The 24,300-nt window shown below is 38.8% G+C and overlaps 1 protein-coding gene across 2 annotated transcripts; it reads left to right on the forward strand.

Moving 5' to 3' along the window:
- Positions 1 to 3,547: 3,547 nt before the first annotated feature.
- Positions 3,548 to 24,099, forward strand: ZNF614 (zinc finger protein 614). 2 transcript variants are annotated; one of them, XM_065926573.1, is made up of 5 exons: positions 3,548 to 3,697; positions 16,356 to 16,568; positions 19,137 to 19,263; positions 19,758 to 19,853; positions 20,238 to 24,099. In XM_065926573.1, the coding sequence occupies exons 2-5, from the start codon at positions 16,554 to 16,556 to the stop codon at positions 21,755 to 21,757; spliced, it is 1,758 nt and encodes a 585-aa protein (XP_065782645.1). In that variant the 5' UTR covers positions 3,548 to 3,697; positions 16,356 to 16,553; the 3' UTR covers positions 21,758 to 24,099. The 2 variants fall into 2 exon arrangements, with proteins under 2 accessions (XP_065782645.1, XP_065782644.1); XM_065926572.1 differs by lacking the exon at positions 19,758 to 19,853.
- Positions 24,100 to 24,300: the final 201 nt, after the last annotated feature.

Consider the following 24,300-nt stretch of genomic DNA (forward strand, 5'->3'; position numbering starts at 1 on the left):
TCTCACCAGTAGTGTATGAACACCCCGGATGTTCCATGTCTTTTGTAGCAGTTGGCACTATCATACTTGATTCCAGCCATCCTGTCAAGTATGTGGTAGTAGATAATGATGGCCTTAATTTACAATTCCCTAACAGTGAATATCTCAACACTTCTACCTACATTGAGAACCATATCAGGTAAAGTTGTCATGTCTGCTTTCAACCACCCAATGTAATTTTAAAAAACTCAAAAGGAGACTAACCTATTATATTTGATGATCTGTTTACCCTTTCCATTCCTTTTCCTTCATTCCTGATGTCACATGTTTCCTTCTGTTATTTTCTTTTTGTCAGTCTCCTTTATCAATTCTTTTAGGGCAGGCCTGCTTGTAACAAATTCTTAGTTTTCCAAGCAATAGATCTCTTCTCTTGTCTTTATCCAGAGTTAATTTCTTTGATATAATAAGGATATTTAACCCAGTTTACAAATGATGAGTGTTGCTTTTAGGGGAAAAAGAAAAGGACATTTGCCATACAGTATTGTGGCAGTATTCAGTATCCAACTGCATGGTAAGTAATTCATTCCTTTAAAAATATTTGTTAAGCATCTACATTTGGCCAGACACTGTTTTAGTCACTGGAGACTCATCAGTGAATAAAACAGGCAAAGCCACGGCCTTCATGGAGCATACAGTCTAGTGAAGGTGACTGAGTAAATACACATCAGAATATCAGTTCTGATCAATGTTTTGGAGAAATATTAAACCTAGTACATATGCTGTCATGGGGAAGCTATTTTAGAAAGGGTTTCCAAGGAAGGCTCTTGTGGGCAAATGTAATTTGAATCAACATCTAAATGTACCAGGGGGAGCCAACAAGATCTGTTGTGAGCCAAGAACACCCTAGATGTGTTTCTAAGTGTTTTCTCTGGGCTTCCTGCCTCAGGATTCTCTGAGAGGCTTGTCAAAGATGCAAGCTCTTGAGTCACACTGCAGACCCAAACCAGAACCTGTGAGACTGGGGACCCCAGACTCTGGGTTTCTAAAATGACCTTTCTGATCTATACTTAAATTTGAACAGCTCTGCCCTAAATCCCAGATTAGTGCAGCCACTCCCACCCCACATTGTCAGAGGATGGATTCTGGGCAGATATTCTACAACAAAGAATCAGACATGAGGGCCCCACCCACCAGGTCCTCAGATGCTTTCTCCTTGTCCTTCTGTGAACCTGCGGATGCTGCCATGGCAGGGTCAGAGCAGCTCATTCCTGAAACTGATCAGTCAGGGTCACAGAATGGGCTGCCCTGAGTTCTCTGGACCACATGCTCAACTCACCTTTCAGAGTTTGACATCTCAGGTGAATAGGGCTGGAATTTAATCTCTGAAGGGAATGTAATACTATTATTAAAACAAATTCTTAATGTATAAAAATTAAAAAGCACATGTAAACAAATTTTATCACCCATATTATACCTAAGAGCAAAATACCATTAACAATACATTCTCCAAATTTCAAATGCAGGTAAGTATATTTTTTACAAAAGAAAAATGAGACAAGTCTATATTTACTATATTATGAACATCTACATCATTCAGTATTCTAAAACTTTTCTAAAATGGACATGTTTTCATAATAAAGTAAAATATAATTACTATACAAAGATATTAACAATGAAGAATTGCAAAAACTGGGAATGTGAAAACTTATATTCTCTACTCATAAGCACAAAGTAATCCAAGCTAAATAGTTAACCAATCAGAATTTTCAAGACAAACATTTATGGTTTGTTCTCATAAAAGGATCAAAATATATACACTATCCTGCAGATGCTTTTTATCTTCTGAAGAATACTTCAGTTCAGTTCAGTTGCTCAGGTGTGTCCAACTGTTTGCAACCCCAAGGACTGCAGCAAGCCAGGCCTCCCTGTCCATCACCAACTCTCAGAGTTTACTCAAACTCGTGTCCATTGAGTCAGTGGTGACATCCAATCATCTCATCCTCTGTTGTCCCCTTCTCCTCCTGCCTTCAATCTTTCCCAGCATCAGGGTCTTTTCAAATGAGTCAGTTCTTTGCATCAGGTGGCCAAAGTATTCGAGTTTCAGCTTCAGCATTAGTCATTCCAATGAATATTCAGGACTGATTTCCTTTAGGATGGTCTGGTTGGATCTCCTTGCAATCCAAGGGACTCTCAAGAGTCTTCAACACCACAGTTCAAAAGCATCAATTCTTCCATGCTCAGCTTTCTTTATAGTCCAACTCTCACATCCATACATGACTACTGGAAAAACCATTTTCCTTATTTATACTAACAATCTTTAAATGTTATATACTGTTATACTGAGTGGATAGCCCATAATTTACCAAAGCATCTATTACTGTACACTTAGGCTTTTCCTTTGTTTATTATGAAAGCCTCTGTGGTTAATAAAACTTTTTACCAAATATATCGTTGGAATTAGAATTGCTGGGTCAAAGAATGAAAAATTTAAATTGGATCTAGGTTGCCTTCTAAAAATCATCTTTAGACCCTCTAGAACTACACTTCCCATGCCTACATAAAAATAACATTTTAAAGCATTTTTTTCATGTGTGAACTATGCCAATCATGATAATTGCATTATCTCATAATTTTACATCCTCAAATGCCCCACAGTCACTATTTACTTTTGAAAACATACAGTTCACACATTTTCACCTCATCCTCTTACCCACTAGATGTCGCTATGTGTCCATCCCACGCGGATCTTAGTTTTTTTTTTTTTTTTTTTTTTTTTTTTTTTTTTTTTAATCGCGATATACCTCTAGCTATTCTGGTTTAGCCGGTGGCAAAAATGCGGACCGGCTGAGCCACTGAACTGAACTATAGATAAGCAACCTGCTTGCAATGCAGATGCCCAAGCTTCGATCCCTAGGTCCGAAAGATTCCCCCGCAGAAGGGCATGGCAAGCCACTCCAGTATTCTTGCTTGGAGAATCTCATGTATAAAAGAACCTGGCGGGCTACAGCCCGTGGGATCGCAAAGAGTCGGACACTACTGAAGTGACTTTGCATGCATACCTCTACAAAAGCTGTTAGTTCTTCTAAACTACATAAGCCCTTACCCACTCCACATTTAACTGCTTTCTCCACAAACCTAAGATTATAAGTGACCACTACTTTTGTCAACTCAGTGGCCGGTGCCTCTCCACAGAGAGGTCTCGGCTTCTATTAGATTTTAATCTTCCCAAGTCACCGGGAGCCTGTGCCCTTTCCGTCGTACGGACACCTGCCCTCTATCATGGCCGCGCCCTTCGGGGACCAGCTCTAAAGTTCACAAAGGTTCGCCACCATCTTTCTTTTTTCCTCAGCCGGCTGAACTCGCCACTTGACCTTGGAAGGGCATTGACCTCTGAAATCTTAACGCAGTTAGTACAGAATGGTTGGTCATTCCTTGCAACCAGGAGGGAAAAGCATTTAGGGTGAGAGGAATGATTTCAACTTCTTTCCACAGCCGTTACGGCCTGTCTCGTCAGAAACGCCAAGGTGGGTGTGGCCATGTTACGTCATAAAGCGGAGTCCGCTGACGGAATCCGGAAATCCGGCAGCGCTCCAAGGTCGTCGGCTGATAATCTGAACCTGAAGGTCTACCTCCTGAAGGACTGTGAAAGGCGTCGGTAGAGAAAGTGGGCTGCAGCATTCTGTTGCTGCCAGTGGTGTCTGAGCGGGTTTGGGATCAGGTGAGTTTAATCTGGCATTTAGACGGCCTGGTGGGGGCTCTCAGTATTTGAGGAGGTCTGGGGTCCTTGGAGAATCCGCAGGCTCGGGATCGAATGCCGGAAACAGACCTGAAGGCTGCATTTCTCCAGTTAATTCGAGTACAATCCTCTCCTAGTAAGTCCTCAAGGTCTCTACTAAAAACTTTGGCTCCCCGCATCACCACTGTTCTCACCATCCTCACAAAATTCAGTGTGGTTGATCTAGTTATAAATTTACAGTTTTTAATGTAGTTTAATATAGTTTCCGTTCCTCTTGTCCCGAAGTTTACTATACTTCTTTTGGATATTTCCGCTTAGAGTCATTCTTACTCAAAAGCTTCTCCCTTACCCTATATTCTGTTCTGCAGTGCGAATTTTTTAATAGGCGGTTAATATACCAAAGATTTTTTTTAAACATTTGAGATTATCTGTGTAAGCATGATGGGTGACTGTATCACTTAATTTCTCTGTTCTCAACACATTTGCATCTGAAATATTTATACTTTTTAAAAATAGTTCCAGTAGTGTCAACTCAGGTTGGTGAACCACTGGCATGGTGTCTGGAATGGAGGTAGTTTTGACATAAGTATTCAAAAATATTCGATTATACTTTCATTAACCCATTTTGACTTTCTGATTACTTTCTGATTCTACCACTCCACTTAAAAATTTATGGCGCCTTTTTTTTCTCCCCCCCCCCCCCCCCCGAGATTTCTGGCTACTTTTATTTCTTGGTGAACACTTTTCCTTGACCTTTTTTGGAAATTTCAGTTGATGGGTTCTTTTTTGTTTGGTTGGTTTGGGGGTTTTTTTACTGTAGTAAAGGAAGTCTTTTTTTATTGTAGTATTATTTGCTGCAAAATTCACCAAGTATAAATATACATTTCAGTACTTTGAATTTCTAGAGTTGCACAGTTCAATTTTAAAACATTTCTGTCACCCCAGAAATTTTCCTTGATCTCTGTACACTCAAGTTTCCACTCCTATATACTCATGAAAGTATCAACGCCTTGAAGACAGTGAACATACCTGTCACGTTGAGAAGTTTCATCGTGTTCCTTTTTAATCTCTGCCTGTCATATTCCGCACACCTCCCCAAGCAACCACCAATCTATTCAACCACCAATCTATTCTACATTACAATAGGTTACTTTATAATTTTAAAAACATTTATGTAAATTGAATCATACAGTGTACATTCATTTTCATTCTAACTTGTTTCATCAGCATTCAATTCAGTTCAGTTGCACAGTCGTGTCCAACTCTTTGTGACCCCATGGACTGCAGCACGCCAGGCCTTCCTGTCCATCACCAACTCCCAGAGTTTACTCAAACTCGTGTCCATTGAGTCGGTGATGCCATCCAACCATCTCATCCTCTGTTGTCCCCTTCTCCTCTTGCCTTCTATCTTTCCCGGCATCAAGGTCTTTTCAGATGAGTCAGTTCTTTGCATCAGGTGGCCAAAGCAATGGAGTTTCAGCTTTAGCATCAGTCCTTCCAATGAATATTCAGGGCTGATTTCCTCTAGGATAAACGGGTTGAATCCAAGGGACTCTCAAGAGTCTTCTCCAGCAGCACAGCTCAAAACAATTAATTCCTCCGTGCTCAGCTTTCTTTATAGTCCAATTCACATCCATACATAACTACTGGAAAAACCATAGCCTTGACTAGACAGACCTTTGTTGGCAAAGTAATGTCTCTGCTTTTAAATATGTTGTCTAGGTTGGTCATAACTTTTCTTCCAAGGAGTAAGTGTCTTTTAATTTCATGGCTGCAGTCACCATCTGCAGTGATTTTGGAGCCCCAAAAATAAAGTCAGCCACTGTTTCCCCATCTATTTGCCATGAAGTGATGGTACTGGATGCCATGATCTTTGTTTTCTGAATGTTGAGCTTTAAGCCAACTTTTTCACTCTCCTCTTTCACTTTCATCAAGAGGCTCTTTAGTTCTTTGCTTTCTACCATAAGATTGGTGTCATCTACATATCTGAGGTTATTGATATTTCTCCCGGCAATCTTGATTCCAGCTTGTGCTTCCTCCAGCCTAGCGTTTCTCATGATGTAGTCTGCATATAAGTTAAATAAGCAGGGTGACAGTATACAGGCTTGATGTACTCCTTTTCCTATTTGGAACCAGTCTGTTGTTCCATGTCCAGTTCTAACTGTTGCTTCCTGACCTGCATACAGATTTCTCAAGAGGCAAGTCAGATGGTCTGGTATTCCCATCTCTTTCAGAATTTTCCACAGTTTATTGTGATCCACACAGTCAAAGGCTTTGGTATAGTCAATAAAGCAGAAATGGATATTTTTCTGGAACTCTCTTGCTTTTTCAGTGTTCCATTGGATGTTGGGAATTTAATCTCTGGTTCCCCTGCCTTTTCTAAAACCAGCTTGACATGTACTGTTGAAGCCTGGCTTGGAGAATTTTGAGCATTACTTTAGTAGCATGTGAGATGAGTGCAATTGTGCTGTAGTTTGAGCACTCTTTGGCATTGCCTTTCTTTGGGATTGGAATGAAAACTAACCAGTCCTGTGGCCACTGCTGAGTTTTCCAAATTTGCTGGCCTATTGAGTGCAGCACTTTCACAGCATCATCTTTCAGGATTTGAAATAGCTCAACTGGAATTCTATCATCTCCACTAGCTTTGTTCCTAGTGATGCTTTCTAAGGCCCACTCTACTTCGCCTTCAGGATGTCTGGCTCTAGGTGAGTGATCACACCATCGTGATTATCTGGGTCATGAAGATCTTTTTTGTATAGTTTTTCTGTGTATTTTTACTACCTCTTCTTAATATCTTTTGCTTCTGTTAGGTCCATACCTTTTCTGTCCTTTATTGAGCCCATCTTTGCATGAAATGTTCCCTTGGTATCTCTAATTTTCTTGAATATTTTGAAATTCATCCTTATGTGTATCCGTAGTTCATTTTTGTTGGTTTGTATTCCATTGTGGAATGATTAGTTCATTCATTAATTCGCCTGTTGCTGACTAGTTGTGTTTCCAGGTAGCTATTACAGATAAAGCTTCTGTGAACACTCATGTTCAGATCTATATTTATATGTTTGTCTTTCTCCTGAGTAAATTCCCAGTGGTTGAATGGCTAAATCCTGTGGTAGGTGTATGTCTAACTTCAAGAAACTGCTAAACTGTTCTCTGAAATGGCTGTACTTTATATCCAGGAAAAACAGATGGATGGCTGTTGGGTGTCTCCACATTTTGTATAGTTTTTCTTTTTAATTCTAATAGGTATGGAGGCAGTATCTTGTGGTTTTAATGTTTATTTACGTAGTGATGGCTAATGATCCTGAGCATTGTTTCATGTGCTTAGCTGCCATCCATGTATCTTCCTTGAAGTATCTGTTCAGGTCATTTGCAATTTTCTTGTGTTTTCTTATTGATTTTTGAGAATTCTTTGTATATTCTGAATACAGATTCTTCCTTTACCAGTTACTTGCTTTTCAAAGATTTTCTCCTGGTCTTTGACTTCACTTTCAATATTCTCTTAACAATATGTTTTGAACAGCAGAAGAATTTTATTTTTATGCAGTCCAGTGTCTGAACTTTTTTTAAGGACTCATTCTTTTGATGTTGTACCCATACAACTACACCTAACTACAAGTTCAGAGGATTTTCACCAGTTTTTTTCTTCTAGAAATTTTGGAGTTTTTTGAGGGGGTTCATTTAGGTTTATTATTATTATTTCATTATGAAATATGAGCCTATTATTTCATAAGGCTTATACATTTTGAGTTATGTATGTGGTGTAATATATGTGATAACTTACGGTGAACGATGTCAGATTTGTGATCTCTGAAGATTTAGCTTTGGGACCAGAGACCAGGCTTGATCACTCAAGAGTTTTTGTGTAGCAGAGTTTTATTAAAGTGAAAGGGGACAGAGAAAGCCTCTGACAGACAACCGAAGGGAGATGGAGAGTGCCCCCCTCCCTAGTCTTAGCAAGGGAGTACTTTTTTAATTGGTTATTAGAGTAAATCAAAAGAATGTCTCAAGATTGTAAAGATGTTATCAGACCCACTCCCACAATTTACATTTTAAGATAATGGGATTAGAACTAACAACAGAGAGGTCTTACCAGACCCACTGCCATAATATACATTTTAAGATGACAGGATTAGTCAGAAGACTCAAGAAGGAGAAACATGTCCTCAAGCAGGATACATTGTTATATTGACTAAGACAAAGCAATGTAGGAAAAAAGCATTTGTCCTTTTCTTCTTCAGAACTCCAGACCCCTCTCTCCTCCGCTGGGACCCTGGACTTCTTATCAGCCTACCTAGGAATTGACTTTCTCATATGGATCCAAGTTCTTTTCTTTTTGATATAAATGTCTGCTTGTTCCAGAAAACGTTTGTTGAAAAGACTTTTCTCCACTCTATTGTCTTTGCTCCTTTTTAAAAATGTCATATATACGTGGGTCTTTTCTTCATCACTAGAAGTCCAATGCGCTATCCATTGCGCCACAGAGCCACCTACGTGGGTCTTTTCTGAACTCTCTTTTGCTCCACTCATTTGTCTACATTGACATGGATATCACCCTGTCTTGATTACTGTAGCTTGATATAAATTCTTGAAGTCAGGTAGTGTCAACCCACCAACTTTATTCTTTTTCACAAGGTTTATTATTTTTTTTTCTGTTCTAGACCTTTTACACTGCTGTTTGTATTTAAAGATCAGGCTGTCAGTTTCTACAGAAAAACTTCTGAAATTATAAATAGATAGAATTGTATTTTTTAAAACTAAATGACCTCATATAATGAAACAGGAAATATTCTCTGTAATTCTATTCATGAATGACCTATTGAATGTATATAATGCATTTCATATATAAAATCAGTTATTGGAATTGTTTTCCATTTGAGACTATGATGAATAATGTTGCTACATATATGCAGGTACAAGTTGGAAATGTTTTCATTTCTGTTTGTTAGATTCCTCTGAGTGGAATGACTGGTTCCTAAGTTTGTGTTTTACAAAGTTTCAAAGGTGCCTATACCAGTTTACCATTATTGTATGAGAGTTCTAATTTCTCCTCATTCTCATCAGCATTTACAATTATTAGTCTTTTTATTACCGTCATTCTAGTTGGCATGTAGTAGAATTTCACCATCATCTTAGTTTCCCTAATGACAAATAACTTTGATCATCTTTTCATGTGTTTTTAGATATTCATAGGTCTTCTTTAGTGTAATATCCAAGTCTTTCCCCTTTTTTTTTCTATCCAAGAAAATGACTTTATTTTTCCGTTTGTCCAAGTCTTCTTTTCTGTCCTTCATTAGTATGTATTCTAAAGTTTTGTTCCTATTTTTCCACATTTATTACTTAGTATTGGTTAGTGTTCACTTCAGTCGTTCAGACGTGTCCGACTATTTGCGACCCCATGAATCGCAGCACGCCAGGCCTCCCTGTCCATCACCAACTCCTGGAGTCTACTCAAACCCATATCTGTCGAGTTGGTGATGCCATCCAGCCATCTCATCCTCTGTTGTCCCCTTCTTCTCCTGTCCCCAATCCTTCCTAGCATTAGGGTCTTTTCCAATGAGTCAACTCTTCGGATGAAGTGGCCAAAGTATTAGAGTTTCAGCTTCAACATCAGTCCTTCCAATGAACACCCAGGACTGATCTCCTTTAGGATGGACTGGTTGGATCTTCTTGCAGTCCAAGGGACTCTCAAGAGTCTTCTCCAACACCACAGTTCAAAAGCATCAGTTCTTCGGGTCTCAGCTTTCTTCACCATCCAACTCTCACATCCATACATGACTACTGGAAAAACCATAGCCTTGACTAGATGGACCTTTGTTGGCAAAGTAATGTCTCTGGTTTTAAATATGCTCTTCAGGTTGCATAACTTTCCTTCCAAGGAGTAAGCATCTTTTAATTTCATAGCTGAAATCACCATCTGCAGTGATTTTGGAGCCCAAAAAGTAAAGTCAGCCACTGTTTCCACTGTTTCCCCATCTATTTGCCATGAAGTGATGGGACCGGATGCTATGATCTTATTAGTTTTCTGAATGTTGAGCTTTAAGCCAACTTTTTCGCTCTCCTCCTTCACTTTAATCAAGAGGCTTTTTAATTCCTCTTCACTTTCTGCCATAAGGGTGGTGTCGTCTGCATATCTGAGGTTATTGATATTTCTCCCAGCAATCTTGATTCCAGCTTGTGCTTCCTCCAGCCCAGTGTTTCTCATGATGTACTCTCCATATAAGTTAAATAAGCAGGGTGACAATATACAGGCTTGATGTACTCCTTTTCCTGTTTGGAACCAGTCTGTTGTTCCATGTCCAGTTCTAACTGTTGCTTCCTGACCTGCATACAGATTTCTCAAGAGGCAGTTCAGGTGGTCTGGTATTCCCATCACTTTCAGAATTTTCCAGTTTATTGTGATCCACACAGTTAATGGCTTTGACATAATCAATAAAGCAGAAATAGATGTTTTTCTGGAACTTTCTTGCTTTTTTGATGATCCAGCGAATGTTGGCAATTTGATCTCTGGTTCCTCTGCCTCTTCTAAAACCAGCTTGAACATCTGGAAGTTCACGGTTCATGTATTGCTGAAGCCTGACTTGGAGAATTTTAAGTATCACTTTACTAGCGTGTGAGATGAGTGCACTTGTGCGGTAGTTTGAGCATTCTTTGGGATTGCCTTTCTTAGGGATTGGGATGAAAACAGACCTCTTCCAGTCCTGTGGCCACTGCTAAGTTTTCCAAATTTGCTGGCATATTGAGTGCAGCACTTTCACAGAGTCATCTTTCAGGATTTGAAATAGCTCAACTGTAATTCTATCACCTCCACTAGCTTTGTTCGTAGTGATGCTTTCTAAGGCCTGCTTGACTTCACATTCCAGGATGTCTGGCTCTAGGTGATTGATCACACCATCGTGATTATCTGGATCATGAAGATCTTTTTTGTACAGTTCTTCTGTGTATTCTTGCCACCTCTTCTTAATATCTTCTGCTTCTGTTAGGTCCCTACCATTTCTATCCTTTATCGAGCCCATTTTTGCATGAAATGTACCCTTGGTGTCTCTAATTTTCTTGAAGAGATTCTTGGTTAGTGTTAGATATTTTTAAATGGCATCGTTATCTACTTTACACTCTTAATGGTTCAGATCATATACATAACAACATCTACTAATGATTTCTGTATATTAAGTTTTCTATTCCAATGCCTTACCAAATTACCTCACTTTATAGTAGTTCCTCAGTTGATTTTCTTCAGTTTTCTATATATACAATTATATCATCTATCAATAGCAATATTTATTATACCCCAATTATTTCTCCTTTATCTAACATAATCTATGGGTCCCAGAATATAAATCCCATAAATTCAGAGACTTTTGTTACTTTGTTATCTGCTTTGTTACAAAGAAGGACATGAAATAGTGCTTGGCACAGAGTATATGTCCACTAAATATTTGAATTAAATGAACTGCATAGTCTAGCAACTCCAGTATAATGCTCAGTAACAGTACTGACAGTAGGCGCCTGTTCTTGTTCTTGACTTCGGTGGGATTGTCTGATTCAAATGTATTATTTCATGTTAAGTAAGTATTTACCTATTCCTATTCTTTTGAGCATTTTTATCTGAAGTGGTTTTTCTGAAAATTAATTTGTTTATTTTAATTGGAGGCTAATTACTTTACAATGTTGTGGTGGTTTTTGTGGGTGTACATGTGTCCCCCATCCTGAACCCACCTGCCTTCGCATCCCATCTCTGGGTTGTCCCAGTGCACCAGCCCTGAGTGCCCTGTTTCACGCATCGAACTTGGACTGGTGATCTATTTCACATATGGTAATATACATGTTTCAATGCTAGTCTCTCAAATATCCCACCCTTGCCTTCCCCCACAGTGTCCAAAAATCTGTTCTTTATATCTGTGTCTCTTGCTGTCTCGCATGTAGGGTCATCATTACCATCTTTCTAAATTCCATATATATGTGTTAATATATTGTATTGGTGTTTTTCTTTCTGATTTACTTCGCTCTGTATAATAGGCTCCAGTTTCATCCACCTCATTAGAATGGATTCAAATGTGTTCTTTTTAATGGCTGAGTAATATTCCATTGTGTTTATGTACGACAGCTTTCTTATTCATTTGTCTGCTGATGGGCATCTAGGTTGCTTCCATGTCCTGGCTATTGTAAACAGTGCTGCGATGAACATTGGGGTACATGTGTCTCTTTCATTTCTGGTTTCCTCGGTGTGTATGCCCAGCAGTGGGATTGCTGGGTCATATGGCAGTTCTGTTTCCAGTTTTTTAAGGAATCTCCACACTGTTCTCCATAGTGGCTGTACTAGCCTGCATTCCCACCAGTAGTGTTAGAGAGTTCCCTTTTCTCCACACCCTCTCCAGCATTTATTGTTTGTAGACTTTTTGATAGCAGCCATTCTGATCAGTGTGAGATGATACTTCATTGTGGTTTTGATTTGCCTTTCTCTGATAATGAATGATGTTGAGCATCTTTTCATGTGTTTGTTAGCCATCTGTATGTCTTGTTTGGAGAAATGTCTGTTTAGTTCTTTGGCCCATTTTTTGATTGGGTCGTTTATTTTTCTGGTATTGAGCTGCATGAGCTGTTTGTATATTTTTGGGATTAATTCTTTGTCAGTTGCTTCATTTCTAGTTTTTTCTCCCATTCTGAAGGCTGTCTCTTCACTTTGCTTATAGTTACCTTTGTTTTGTAGTTTCCTTCTTTCAAGGAAACTGTCCAAGTCTTTCCCCTTTTCTAAAAAAGGGTTGTTTGTCTGCTTAACAAACTGAGTTTTTTGAGTTGTTTGTAGAAGTCCTTTATCAGATACATGGTTTGTGAACTTTCTTTCTCAACTTGTAGCTTACCTTTTTCTTTAGCTTTATAGTGTCTTTTGGTGTGCAAAAGGTAATACAAGTCCAGTTTATCAGTTGTCTTCTTTTATGGTTTGCCAATTTGGTGTTGTGTAAGACTTCTGTCTAACCCAAGGTTGTGAGAAATTCCTCATGTGTTTTCTGAAGACTGTGTGTAGATAGATATAGATAGATAAGGATATGACTTTATTTTTTAAGAGCAGTTTTAGATTCCCAGCAACATTGAGTGGGAAGTGCAGTAGGGATACTGAGAGAGTCAATTCCTAGGCAGGTTGATAAGAAGTCCAGGGTTTCCCCGCCACACACCCACTGACGTCTAGGAGGAGAAAGGGGTCAGAGGCTCTCAAGGAGAAAAGGACAAATGTTTTTTTCTACATTGCTTTGTCTTAGTCAATATAACAATGTATCTCAAGGATATGTTTCTCCTTAAAAGAACCTTCTGACTAATCTTGTTATCTTAAGATGTATGTTGTGGGAGTGGGTCTGGTAGAAGTATATAAGGCCTTAATAAGACTAGCTAGGGGTTACTCTCCATCCTCCTTCCAGTGTCTATGTCAGAAGCTTTCTCTCCCTTTTCAGATTTGAATAAAACTGCTACACAAAAGCTCTTGCATGATCAAGCCTGGTCCCTGGTCCTGAAGCTAAATATTCTTCAGAGATCACGAATCTGACACCATTCACCGTAAGCTGTGAATACCATACCTCTGTGCCCCAACATATGCAACCTTCCCCACTGTCAGCTTCCTGCCCCAGAGTGGTGAATTTGTTACAGTCAATTTACGTACTGACTCATCACTCAAAATAAATAATTCGCATTAGGGTTCACTCTTGGTGTTATATGTTGTTTGTGTCTTGACAGATGTAAAATGGCATGTGTCCACCCTTTAGTGTTATACAGAATAATTGTGTTGCTCTAAAAAGCCCTCTGGATTCTGCTTGTTCATCTTACCTTTCCCTCCAACTCTTGGCAACCACTGATTTTTTTTACTGTCTCCTTAGCTTTGCCTTTTCCAGAATGTCATTTACAGTAATTGGAATTGTATAGTGAATAACCTCTTTAGATTGGCTTCTTTCACTTAGTAATAGGTATTTTAGGCCCTTCCTTGTTTTTTCATGGTTTGATAGCTGATTTCTTAGTGCTAAATAGTGTTCATTCATTGGATGGATAAGTCTGCTATATATACCTATGATCCGGTTTCTGTCCAGACATAAATTTTCAGAGTATATATATAGTTTTGTAAGAAACTGCCAAACTGTCTACCAGAGTGGCTGTAACATTTTCCCTTCCCATTGTTGGGGTCCTTTAATGGACTGGAACCTGGTGGTATGGAGTCGATGATAAGAAAGTAAAAGAGAGAAAGAGAGAGACAAAAAAAAAAAAACCCGGGGACCTAAGCTCTGATGGAACAAAGGTGCTTTAATGATTTTTCCATGAGTATATATAGGCTATGGCACAAGAAACTTCTTTCGGGAATGATAGAGATCAGAAAACCAAACGTACAGCAGCCGTTACCAAGGGAACAAGGGGTAATGTTAGTCACAAGGTCAGGAGACAATCCATATCTCAAGAAAGGGGAAGGAGACTAAGCAGTTTTGCCCTAAAGAGAATGTTGACTAAAGGAGACCCAAGCCTGCCTCACACAATGACCTCAGTCCCTGGGAGCAGCGTGCTGTTCCGCTTGAAGAGGGACAAAGGACTCATGAGAGACAGCACGTAGGCATCCTCCCGTCAAACATTCCCTGACACCCATAAGCAGTAAATCTATTGCTTCCTGTATTTGGTGTAGTCATTATTTTGAATTTTGGTTATTCTAATAGGTAGGTAATGGTATCTCATTGTTCTTTAATTTGTTGTTCCTAATTACATATGATGTAATTTCCCAATTATACATGTTTTCATTTGCTTATTTGCTATCTTTGTATCTTCTTTGGTAAGGTGTCAATTCCGGTCTTAGGCCTATCTTTGTGTTTTCTTATTGCTGAGTTTTTAAGAGTTCTTTATATATTTTGGATAGCAGTCCTTTATCAGGTATGTCTTTTGCAAATATTTTCTCCCAGCTCGTGGCTTGTTTCTCAATTTCTGGAAGTAGTTTGTATTTTTAGCTATTACATTTAAATTTGTTATTTATTATTATTTAATTGGAGTTGGATATTCAGTTGTTCCAGTATATTTGTTGGAAAGACCATCTTTTTCCTCATTGCTTTAATCTTGCACCTTTGTTGAAAATCATCTGACTGTGTTGTTACCGTTCAGTGGCTAAGAAGTGTCCAACTCTTTGCAACCCTGTGGGCTATAGTCCGCCTGACTCCTCTGTCCTCCAGTAGCTCCTGGAGTTTGCTCACATTCATGTCCATTGAGTTGGTGATGCTGTCTAACCATCTCATCCTCTGTCACCCCCTACTCCTTTTGCCTTCAGTCTTTCCCAGCATCGGGGTCTTTTCCAATGAGTCTTCACATCAGGTGGCCAAAGTATTGGAGCTTCAGCAACAGTCCTTCCAATGAATATTCAGGGTTGATTTCCTTTAGGATTGACTGCTTTGATCTCCTAGCTGTCCAAGGGACTCTCAAGAGTCTTTCCCAGCACCACAGTTCGTAAGTATCAACTCTTTGGCACTCAGTGCTCTTTAATTTATATAGTCCAACTCTCACATCCTTACGTGACTACTGGGAAGACCATAGCTTTGACTATACAGACCTTTGTTGGCAACGTGATGTCTCTGATTTTTAATCCACTAAATTTGTCATAGCTTTTCTTTCAAGGGCAAGCGTCTTTTAATTTCATGGCTGCAGTCAGCATCTACAGTAATTTTGGAGCCCAAGAAAAGAAAATTTGTCACTGCTTCCACATTTCCCCCTTCTATTTGTCCTAAAGTGGTGGGACCAGGTGCCATGATCTTAGTTGTTTTAATTTTGAGCGAAAAAGCCAGCTTTTTTCACTCTTCTTTTTCACCCTGATCAAGAGGCTCTTTAATTCCTCTTCCCTTTTTGCCATTAGAGTGGTATCATCTGCATATCTGAAGTTGTTGATATTTCTCCTAGCAATCTTGATTCCAGCTTGTGGTTCATTCAGCCTGGCATTTATTACCATGACTTTAAAGTAAACGTTGAACTAAATTAGTATAAACATTCACCATATTTAGCATAGCATATTCTAATTCACACCATAAGCATTCACCACATGATTAGCATAGACTGTATGGCCCTAGCCTCTCAGGTAAGCAAAGCCATTCTTAATCAGGCCTGACATTCTGAGGGCTTAGAGGTTTCTTCCCAGAAACTAAGGGCAAAGCTCAACCTCTGTTGGGCAAGGTTAATCCTTTTAATACACAAAGAGAAGTAAGACAACCTTAAAGATCAACTTCGTGCTATCCTCTTAAAATTGAGGTATGTGCGCCCAATGAGCATATAATTTTTGGAGTGGTGCAAGGGTACACATGCATTTTAAAGATGAAGTGTCCAGATTCTTGGAACCTTCCGTGTGTTCTCTTCCATAAACTTGATATGCCCTGAGCTTTCATCAGGCTCTGAGGCATCATGCTCTGCTTATGCTTTCCCTCTTCCCCTTTAATAGTCATGCCGCTTCCTCCTTACAAAAGAAAGCCACACTTTTCACACATTGTTTTTTTGCCTCAGATTATGAAAGCCTCTAGGTTATCAAATAAAGGAACAACTGGAAATACTGAGGTCCCTTATTTAAGGATAAGTGCATATCGACAGTGACAGTGTTTGGGCTGAGAGGAAATGTACACTTAAAGTCAGTTTGCTTTTCAATCCACAGGTCCAGGCTCCCCAGGAAAAAGAGTGATCAAGTCAAGGAATGAGGGAAGAAAGAGGAGGTTCTTGGAGTTGGGATATCATCGTCCCAGGGGACATCTTTAAGTGAATGCCAAGATTCCTGTCTTTAAGAATTACACGGTAAATGCAGAAGAGACAGAAGTCAGAATCCATGTTACTTCCTATTTCCTGAGCACAGAAGATGATCAAGGCCCAGGTGATTTTTGGTTTGTTATATCTTTCCTTTATTGTCTAGTGGATTTGTGGTAAGCTGGGAAAAATAACAGCTCATACGAAGTATAAATTGGGGATGATTGGGTTCTGGGTAGAAATTAACTTGGACTCTGAATTCAGAATCAGGACAAAGTGAATCAGGAATATATTATTCAGAGGGATCACATCAGATGACTAGTATTGGAAGAGAATGTGTGACTGTGGTGGAGCCTGTGGATTGCATCAGCTGTCACTTTGTGTTATCTTTGCAGACATTGCAACCAGAAAAACGTGAAAAGCTCCATGATATGTGTTGACTATGAGGAGAGAGCAGATCAGCTCTTTGGGGGATTCAATGGTTTATGTCACTTAAGTAAATGGAGTGATACTCCTAGCAACATTGGTGATTCTGAGGGGCTCCCCACTGGCCTGGTACCAATCACTCATCTGAAAGAAAGAAGAATGCAGTTTACTGAAGAGCATTACCTATATAGCTATATAAAATTCCATGAGTTTCATAATCATACTCAAGAAAGTGAGTTATAAGATAAGAACTAGGGATGTAATGAACAACATGATGGCTATAGCTAACTCTGCTGGATGACATATAGGAAAGTTGTTAAGCAAATCCTAAGAGTTCTCATCACAGGGAGAAAAGCTTTTTCCTTTTCTTTTTGTTATATCTACACAAGAGAAGATAGATGTTGACTGAACCTGTTGTGATAATGATTTCACAATATATGTAAATCATATCATCATGCTTTACATCTTAAATTTACACAGTGATATATGTCAGTTATTTCTCAATAAAACAGCCATTGGAGTTTGATAGAAGTGAAATATTTAACCTTTGAAATGAGAAAATAACATAATCCAACCTATGTTTTGGTGAACAGTGGTGGAGATTCACTGAGTTTTAGAAATAGATTCAGCATGAAATATGCAAGCTTCACTGATAATAGCTCAGTACTCCTTGACCATGATCCAAAGGCTTAGCTGGGCTCGGATGCACTTCTGAGTTCACTTACATGGTTATTGGCAGAATTCATTTCCAGAACTCAAATGAGATCCTTAGTATCTGCTCGTGTAAGGCCACTATGAGTTCCTTATCACATGGGCCTCCCAACGTGCCGCCTTCTTTCGTCAAAGTCATCGACAGACAGATTCTGTTAGCAAGATGGAAATCATATATATAGCCTAATTTAAAAATGCTTGTCTTGATTTTCCTGGTGGTTCAGAGGTTAAGACTCCATGCTTCCATTGCAGGGGGGCATGGGTTCAAGCCCTGGTCAGGGAACTAAAATCCCACATGCTATGCAGACCAAAAAAAATTTAAAATTGGTATCACAGCGCTTTTGCTATATTTTGTTTTTTAGAAGCAATTTAGCTCATGCTCAAGGGAAGGGTACCTCATGGAGGCGTGAGTACCTAGTGTGTAGTAAGGAATTTGGCTGACTCTTGTCCCTAATTTCTGGGAGGTAACCTCTAAAGCCTTGGAATTACCCGTTTGTTAGGAGTGTCTTGTTTTTCATCCCAGACCACTGCAGCCACACTTTATGCTATGAGGTGACTCATGTGGGCCCTAGATGATTTGTGTTAATAAGACAATTCAAGGTGAGGGCTGTCCATGCCCCAAAGACCAGCCATGTGATGGAGGGTTGTGGCTTTCAGCCATGTTTATCAGTCTGGGCAGGAATGGGGAAGGATCTGGGTTCAGCCATGTGGTCAGTGATTCAGTAAATCATGCATATATAAGGGAGCCTCGATAAAAATTCTGGACACTGGACTTTAGGTGAGCTTCCTTGGTTGACAGTACTCCTGAGTACTATCACATGGTGTGGCTGGGAGGAGAGAATGGGGCCCAGGACTCTATGAGAGTCCTGTGTTTAAGCACCAAGTGGCCTTCATGTCTGACTTTTTTGGCACAAAAATCAGAACTTTGAAGATATTATTCCATGCTTTTTGAGTTCTGTTGTAGGTCATCTGTCTTTTGTGTCTGGATGCTTTTATAGTTCCCTTTCGTATTTTGTGTACTATAGTTTTAGGCTGATGTCCCTACCTAGAGATTTCCTGCTTGGAATTTGTTGGCATTCCTGAGCCTGGGGTTTGGAGAGTTTAATCAGTTTTGAAAATTTTCAGCTTTAGATCTTGGGATACTGCTTCATTACTGTGTTTTTTCTTTGGTTTTGTTTTCAAATCTTCCTAATCAACTAATTTTTTTTTTCTTTGCTACAGATGTACCTTATATAGTTTCTGCTATTTTTTACATGTATTAAAAACATTTTCTTGTAAATTTCGGGTGTGGAGTCTGTTCAGAGTTGATTCTTACATGGGCTATGACATTTCATGGTAATGTAGGACTATTTTATTTGTCCTGATGTAATTTGCATATTATGCAAATAGGTAGGTGCTAAAATATATACATAGAAAGATAGGATTTTGCTTGTAAGTGAAATGTATTTGAGAAAAGTATATTGATGCAGGAGGTATGGTGAAAACTAGAATAACTTCTCTCATGTTTCTTCCATATTGATGAAAGGAATTCACATCATACAGGACTTGATTGTTACAGGAATTGCTGACACTGGAAGATGTGGCTGTGGAGTTCAACTGGGAGGAGTGGCAGCTCCTGGATTCTGCTCAGAAAGACCTATACTGGGATGTGATGTTGGAGAACTATAACAACTTGGTGTCACTGGGTAAGGATGACTCCCAATGTCATTTATGAGGTGCCGAGTCCTTGGACTTTTCTCCTTCACCTAATGAAAGCTTTGTAGTTCTGTGGTCTTCCAAAGAGTTAGATTTTCTGTCCCCTTTCTGGCTCCAAAGAGGTGTAATCTCCTATACCCTGCAAGAGAACATTTACTTTGCATACAAGAAATTTTGTCTCTAAAATGCAGTATTTGGCAGGTGTGGAGGTAAGGGGGGGTGGGAGGGAGGTTTAAGAGAAAGGGGGTATATATGTATCCACATAGGTGATTCACGGTGTACAGCAGAAACTAACACAACATTGTAAAGCAATTACACTCCAGTTAAAAAAGTAGAATCCAGTAAAATGTAATATGCTTAATAGGAATCCAATAAAGTTAAAAATTCAGTAAATTTTAAATAAATAAAATGCAGTATTTTCCCGTCTTGACATACCATACCCCAGCTCTTGCATCTAAGTCCTCTTATCATTTCTCACAATCAGGATATCAAGGTACCAAACCAGATATGCTCTCCAAGTTGGAACATGGAAAAGAACCATGCATAATAGAAAATAAAATGCAGAATAGAATTTGTCCAGGTGAGTGAGTTAGAATCAGCAAGGGAAGTGGCCATCAGAGTCATATTTCAGGTCCTTCTAGAGGAGTCACAGCTGTGAGGGTGACTGAGGAGCCCCCTCAACGGCTGTTCCCCATATTTCTCTCTCCAGATGAGAACTCTCTCTGGGTATTTAGCTTTAAATATATTCCTTGTCTCTTTCTGGATCTGATATTCATTTACTTCTTCATACATCTTTATAATTTTTTTTTTTTTTTTTTTTTTTTTTTTTTTTTTTTCATCTTTATAATTTTATACTGGGATTACATGATAGATAATAAGAGCACCGCACACACCATGTCATTTTTTAAGTGCTTTCATCCCATACCAGTCTCATGAAATAATTTGTCATTTCCTTTTTTCTTAGGAATCGGGAAAGGTGACAGTTATTTGCCAGAGCACTCTAGAAACCAAAGATTTCTGAAGAGCATGCAACAGTACAGTGAACAGAATGCATTTAGAAAGGGTGTTCATCTGAGCAAAACACATTTCACCCTAATTCAAGATCGTGTATTTGACTTACGTAGAAAAGCTTTGGAATCAAGCTTAAGTTTAGTTAACCAGAAGAGAAGCTGTGGAATAAAGAACCCTGTTGGGTTTAATGGAGATGAGAAATCCTTTCTACATAGTGATCGTGGACAGTTGTATTCTGGAATTATATTTCCTGAAAGTACAGAACAAATCACTCCATTCCAAGTCCTTAAGCATCCAAGGACTCACAAAATAGAGAGATCTCTAGCCTCTGTTGAAGGTGAGAAGCCATGCAGCAGGAATTCTCAGCTTACTTCTCGTGAGAGTGTTCATACTGGAGAGAAAACCAGTGGGTGTGATCCATGTGAGAAATCCTTCTCCAGAAATGTCACATTAACTAAACATCAGAAAACTCAAACACAAGACACACTCCACTTAACCAGTGAGCCCAGAAAAGACTGTACTGTGAAGAGCAGCTCCCCTGTACATCACCAAACCTGCACAGGAGAGAAAGCCTACGTGTGCAGTGAGTGTGGAAAAGGCTTCACTATGAAGCGCTATCTGATTGCACATCAGCAAACTCATAGTGGAGAGAAACCTTACGTATGCGGTGAATGTGGAAAAGGCTTCTCCGGGAAGAGTAATCTCACTGTGCATCAGCGCACCCACACGGGGGAGAAACCCCATGTATGCAGTGAGTGTGGGAAAGGCTTCACCATGAAGCGCTATCTTGCTGTACACCAGCGAACTCATACCGGAGAGAGACCATATTTGTGCAGTGAATGTGGGAAAGATTTTGCTGTGAAGAGTAATCTCACGGTACACCTGCGATCTCACACAGGGGAGAAATCTTACATATGTGGTGAATGTGGGAAAGGCTTCACCGTGAAGAGTAATCTCATGGTACACCAGCGAACTCACACGGGAGAGAAATCTTACCGGTGTAACGAATGTGGAAAAGGTTTCACCACAAAACTCACTCTCATTATACACCAACGAACTCACACAGGAGAGAAACCCTATGAGTGCAATGAGTGTGGTAAAGCCTTCAGTCAGAAGATATGCCTCATACAACATGAGAGGTGTCACACAGGAAAGACTCCCTTTGTATGTACTGAGTGTGGAAAATCCTATTCCCACAAGTACGGTCTCATTACCCATCAGAGAATTCACATAGGAGAGAAACCCTATGAGTGTGATGAATGTGGAAAAGCCTTCACCACAAAGTCAGTACTCAATGTCCATCAAAGGACTCACACAGGAGAGAGACCGTATGGGTGCAGTGATTGTGAGAAAGCCTTCTCCCACTTGTCAAACCTTGTGAAACATAAGAAAATGCACATCAGAGAAGTGGGTAGATCCAGTCAAGTTGGAAATGCCTTTAACAGAGAGTCCCAGATCATTACTTATGAGTGAACCAAAGCCCCATTAAAGCAATGATTGGGGAAATGCCTTCTGTGACAGCTAAGATTTTAAACATCAGTGTTTCTAGCTAAGCAGAATGTAATCATGGGATGACCTGTTATCAGATGGGGGGCCATGAGGTGATGAAAGGATTTGCCCAAGAGATAAACCCAGTGAATATCGTGAATGCAGTAGTGCCTTAATGATCCTACCTCACATTTTCTGTTGGTGAAAATATGTTGGAAAAGCTCTTGATATGTTCAGTGTGGAGATGCCTTGGGAAAAACTTTCTGACTTCATTAGATGTCTGAAAAGTATATATTCCATACACACTTGGACATATTCTATAAATACAGAGACTAGAGAAGTCATCAGTGGGAAGATAGACTTTATTATCAGGGATTGTCATTGATCATCAGTGAACTCATTGTAGAAATATGATTTAGAAAAGAAAAAAGAAATATGATGACCATGGGAATGTCTTTACCCAGAAAGAAGACCTCAGTGAGTGTCAGAGGTCACACTGGAGAAATATTTTTAAGAAGACAGTATATATTGCAAGATTTCAGTGAAGCATTCTGCCTCATCATTTGTCAGGGAATCATATAGAAATTAAAACTTTTAGGAACATGCTAAAGGTAGAGTACCTTTAGTTAAATATCAGTGGGCTTACAAAGGAATGAATTTTTATGAAAATGATAAATGTTTGCTTCTTGTTACAAATGTAACCTCATCAGATGATGCACCCAAGTCTTGTTTCTGATTGCCTCGTGAATAATTCCATAGTTTTGTGATGTTTTTTAATGTGGACCATCTCCCAACTCTTATTGAATTTGCTACAATATTGCTTCTGTTTTATGTTTTTGGTTTTTTGCAAGGGATGTGAGATCTTAGCTCCCCAATCAGGGATCAAACCCACATGCCCTGCATTGGAAGGCAAAGTTTTAACCACTGAACCACCAGGGAAGTTCCAGTAATTCCACAGTTTTAAATAAAAGTTGTTTGCTTTTCTCATCACTGATTTTTAGGTAGGCAAGCGTGTTCTGTGCCTACCCCCATGTGTGATTAGCTCTTACTTTTCTTTGGCTCCAAACTATAAGTATACTGAACTTTTTTAAAAAGGAAATGAAATAGGAACACATATTTGCAGCTTGCTTAACTAAGTTTATAAATAAAACCAAATATTTTATAAAACCACCTTCAAAGTTGTTTTTATAGAATGTATAACTTGAAATCATTTTTAACTTATAAGAAAATGCAAAAGTAGTCCAGAGAATTCCCTTGTATCCTTTATGTAACTTATCCCGGTAAAGCCATTAACTGTTAACCTCTGGAATTTAGATTTCACTAGATTTTTTTACATGAATTTTTAAATAGTTTTTTTTGAATTCTAAGCTGCTTTATTACATACATAGATTTTGTGTAACTGCTATCTCCAGAATGTAAAATTTTCATCAACACAGACACCCTCATGCCACCTTTTAATGGTCACTCCTTCTATCCAAACCTACCTCCGGCAACCATGTGTCAGTTTTCCATCAATAAAATTTTGTCATTTATGAAATTAAATTAATTTTTATAATTGAATCTTTAACATTATATATGTTGTATTTATTTATACAAATTTATAATTTTTTATTAAACAGGACCATGTAATCTTTTTATTTTTTGTTCCTCAGGAAATTGCTCTTAAGACTTTTTTGAGTTGAATTACTTTATTTTTATTACTGAATAGTATACATTATTGGGTGTACCAGTTTGTTTATCCATTCACTCTTCAGATAAGTTTGTATTGTTTCCTGGTTTCAACTTGTATAAAGAAAGGTGCTGGAAATCTGCACCCAGGGTTTTGGATAGACATAAATTTTCATTCCTCTGTAATAAATATTCAGGTGTATGATTATTGGGACATAAAAAAAGTTGTGTTTAGCTTTAAAAGAAAGTACCAAACTCTCTTCCAGAGTGACTATACCATTTTACATTCTCACCAGCAGTGTATGATATCCACTTGTTCCACATCCTCTCTGGCACTTGGTATTTTCAGTATATTTTAGTCATTCTGCTAGCAACACATGATTCAGTTGTTCATCCTTACCAGCACTTGGTATTGTGATATGTTACATTACCCATTCTATTAGGTTTGTAGTCATATCTGATCTTGAGCTTGCATTTCCCTCATGTCTAATGATGTTCAATCTGTTATTATTTATTATTGGACTTAAAACAATGTTCATACCATTTGACCACCTTCACCATTTCTGCCCTCCCACCCCTCTTGCAGCTTCTGGCACACAATCTGTTCTTTATTATTTATAAGTTTGGGTTTTTTGGGGGGGGTTCTACAAATAAAAGAGATCATAGAATATTCAGCTTTCTTGGCCTGATTTATTTCACTTAGTATCCCTAAAGGTTGCAAATGGCAAGATTTCCTTCTTTTTATGGTTGAATTTCTTTATCCATTCATGTGTCAATGAACACTTAAGACTGTTTCCATGTCATGGCTGTTGTAAATAACACTGCTCTGAACTTTGATTGTAACATCATATCTTTTCAAA

Source organism: Muntiacus reevesi, chromosome 2, assembly GCF_963930625.1.
Source record: "Muntiacus reevesi chromosome 2, mMunRee1.1, whole genome shotgun sequence".
Taxonomy (NCBI): Eukaryota; Metazoa; Chordata; class Mammalia; order Artiodactyla; family Cervidae; genus Muntiacus; species Muntiacus reevesi.

What these genes read in the sequence shown, in the direction of transcription:
- ZNF614 (XM_065926573.1), top strand. An exon ending in TAACAACTTGGTGTCACTGG is followed by an intron (nt 19,264 to 19,757) that starts GTAAGGATGACT and finishes TCTCACAATCAG; the next exon opens with GATATCAAGGTACCAAACCA. An exon ending in GCAGAATAGAATTTGTCCAG is followed by an intron (nt 19,854 to 20,237) that starts GTGAGTGAGTTA and finishes CTTTTTTCTTAG; the next exon opens with GAATCGGGAAAGGTGACAGT.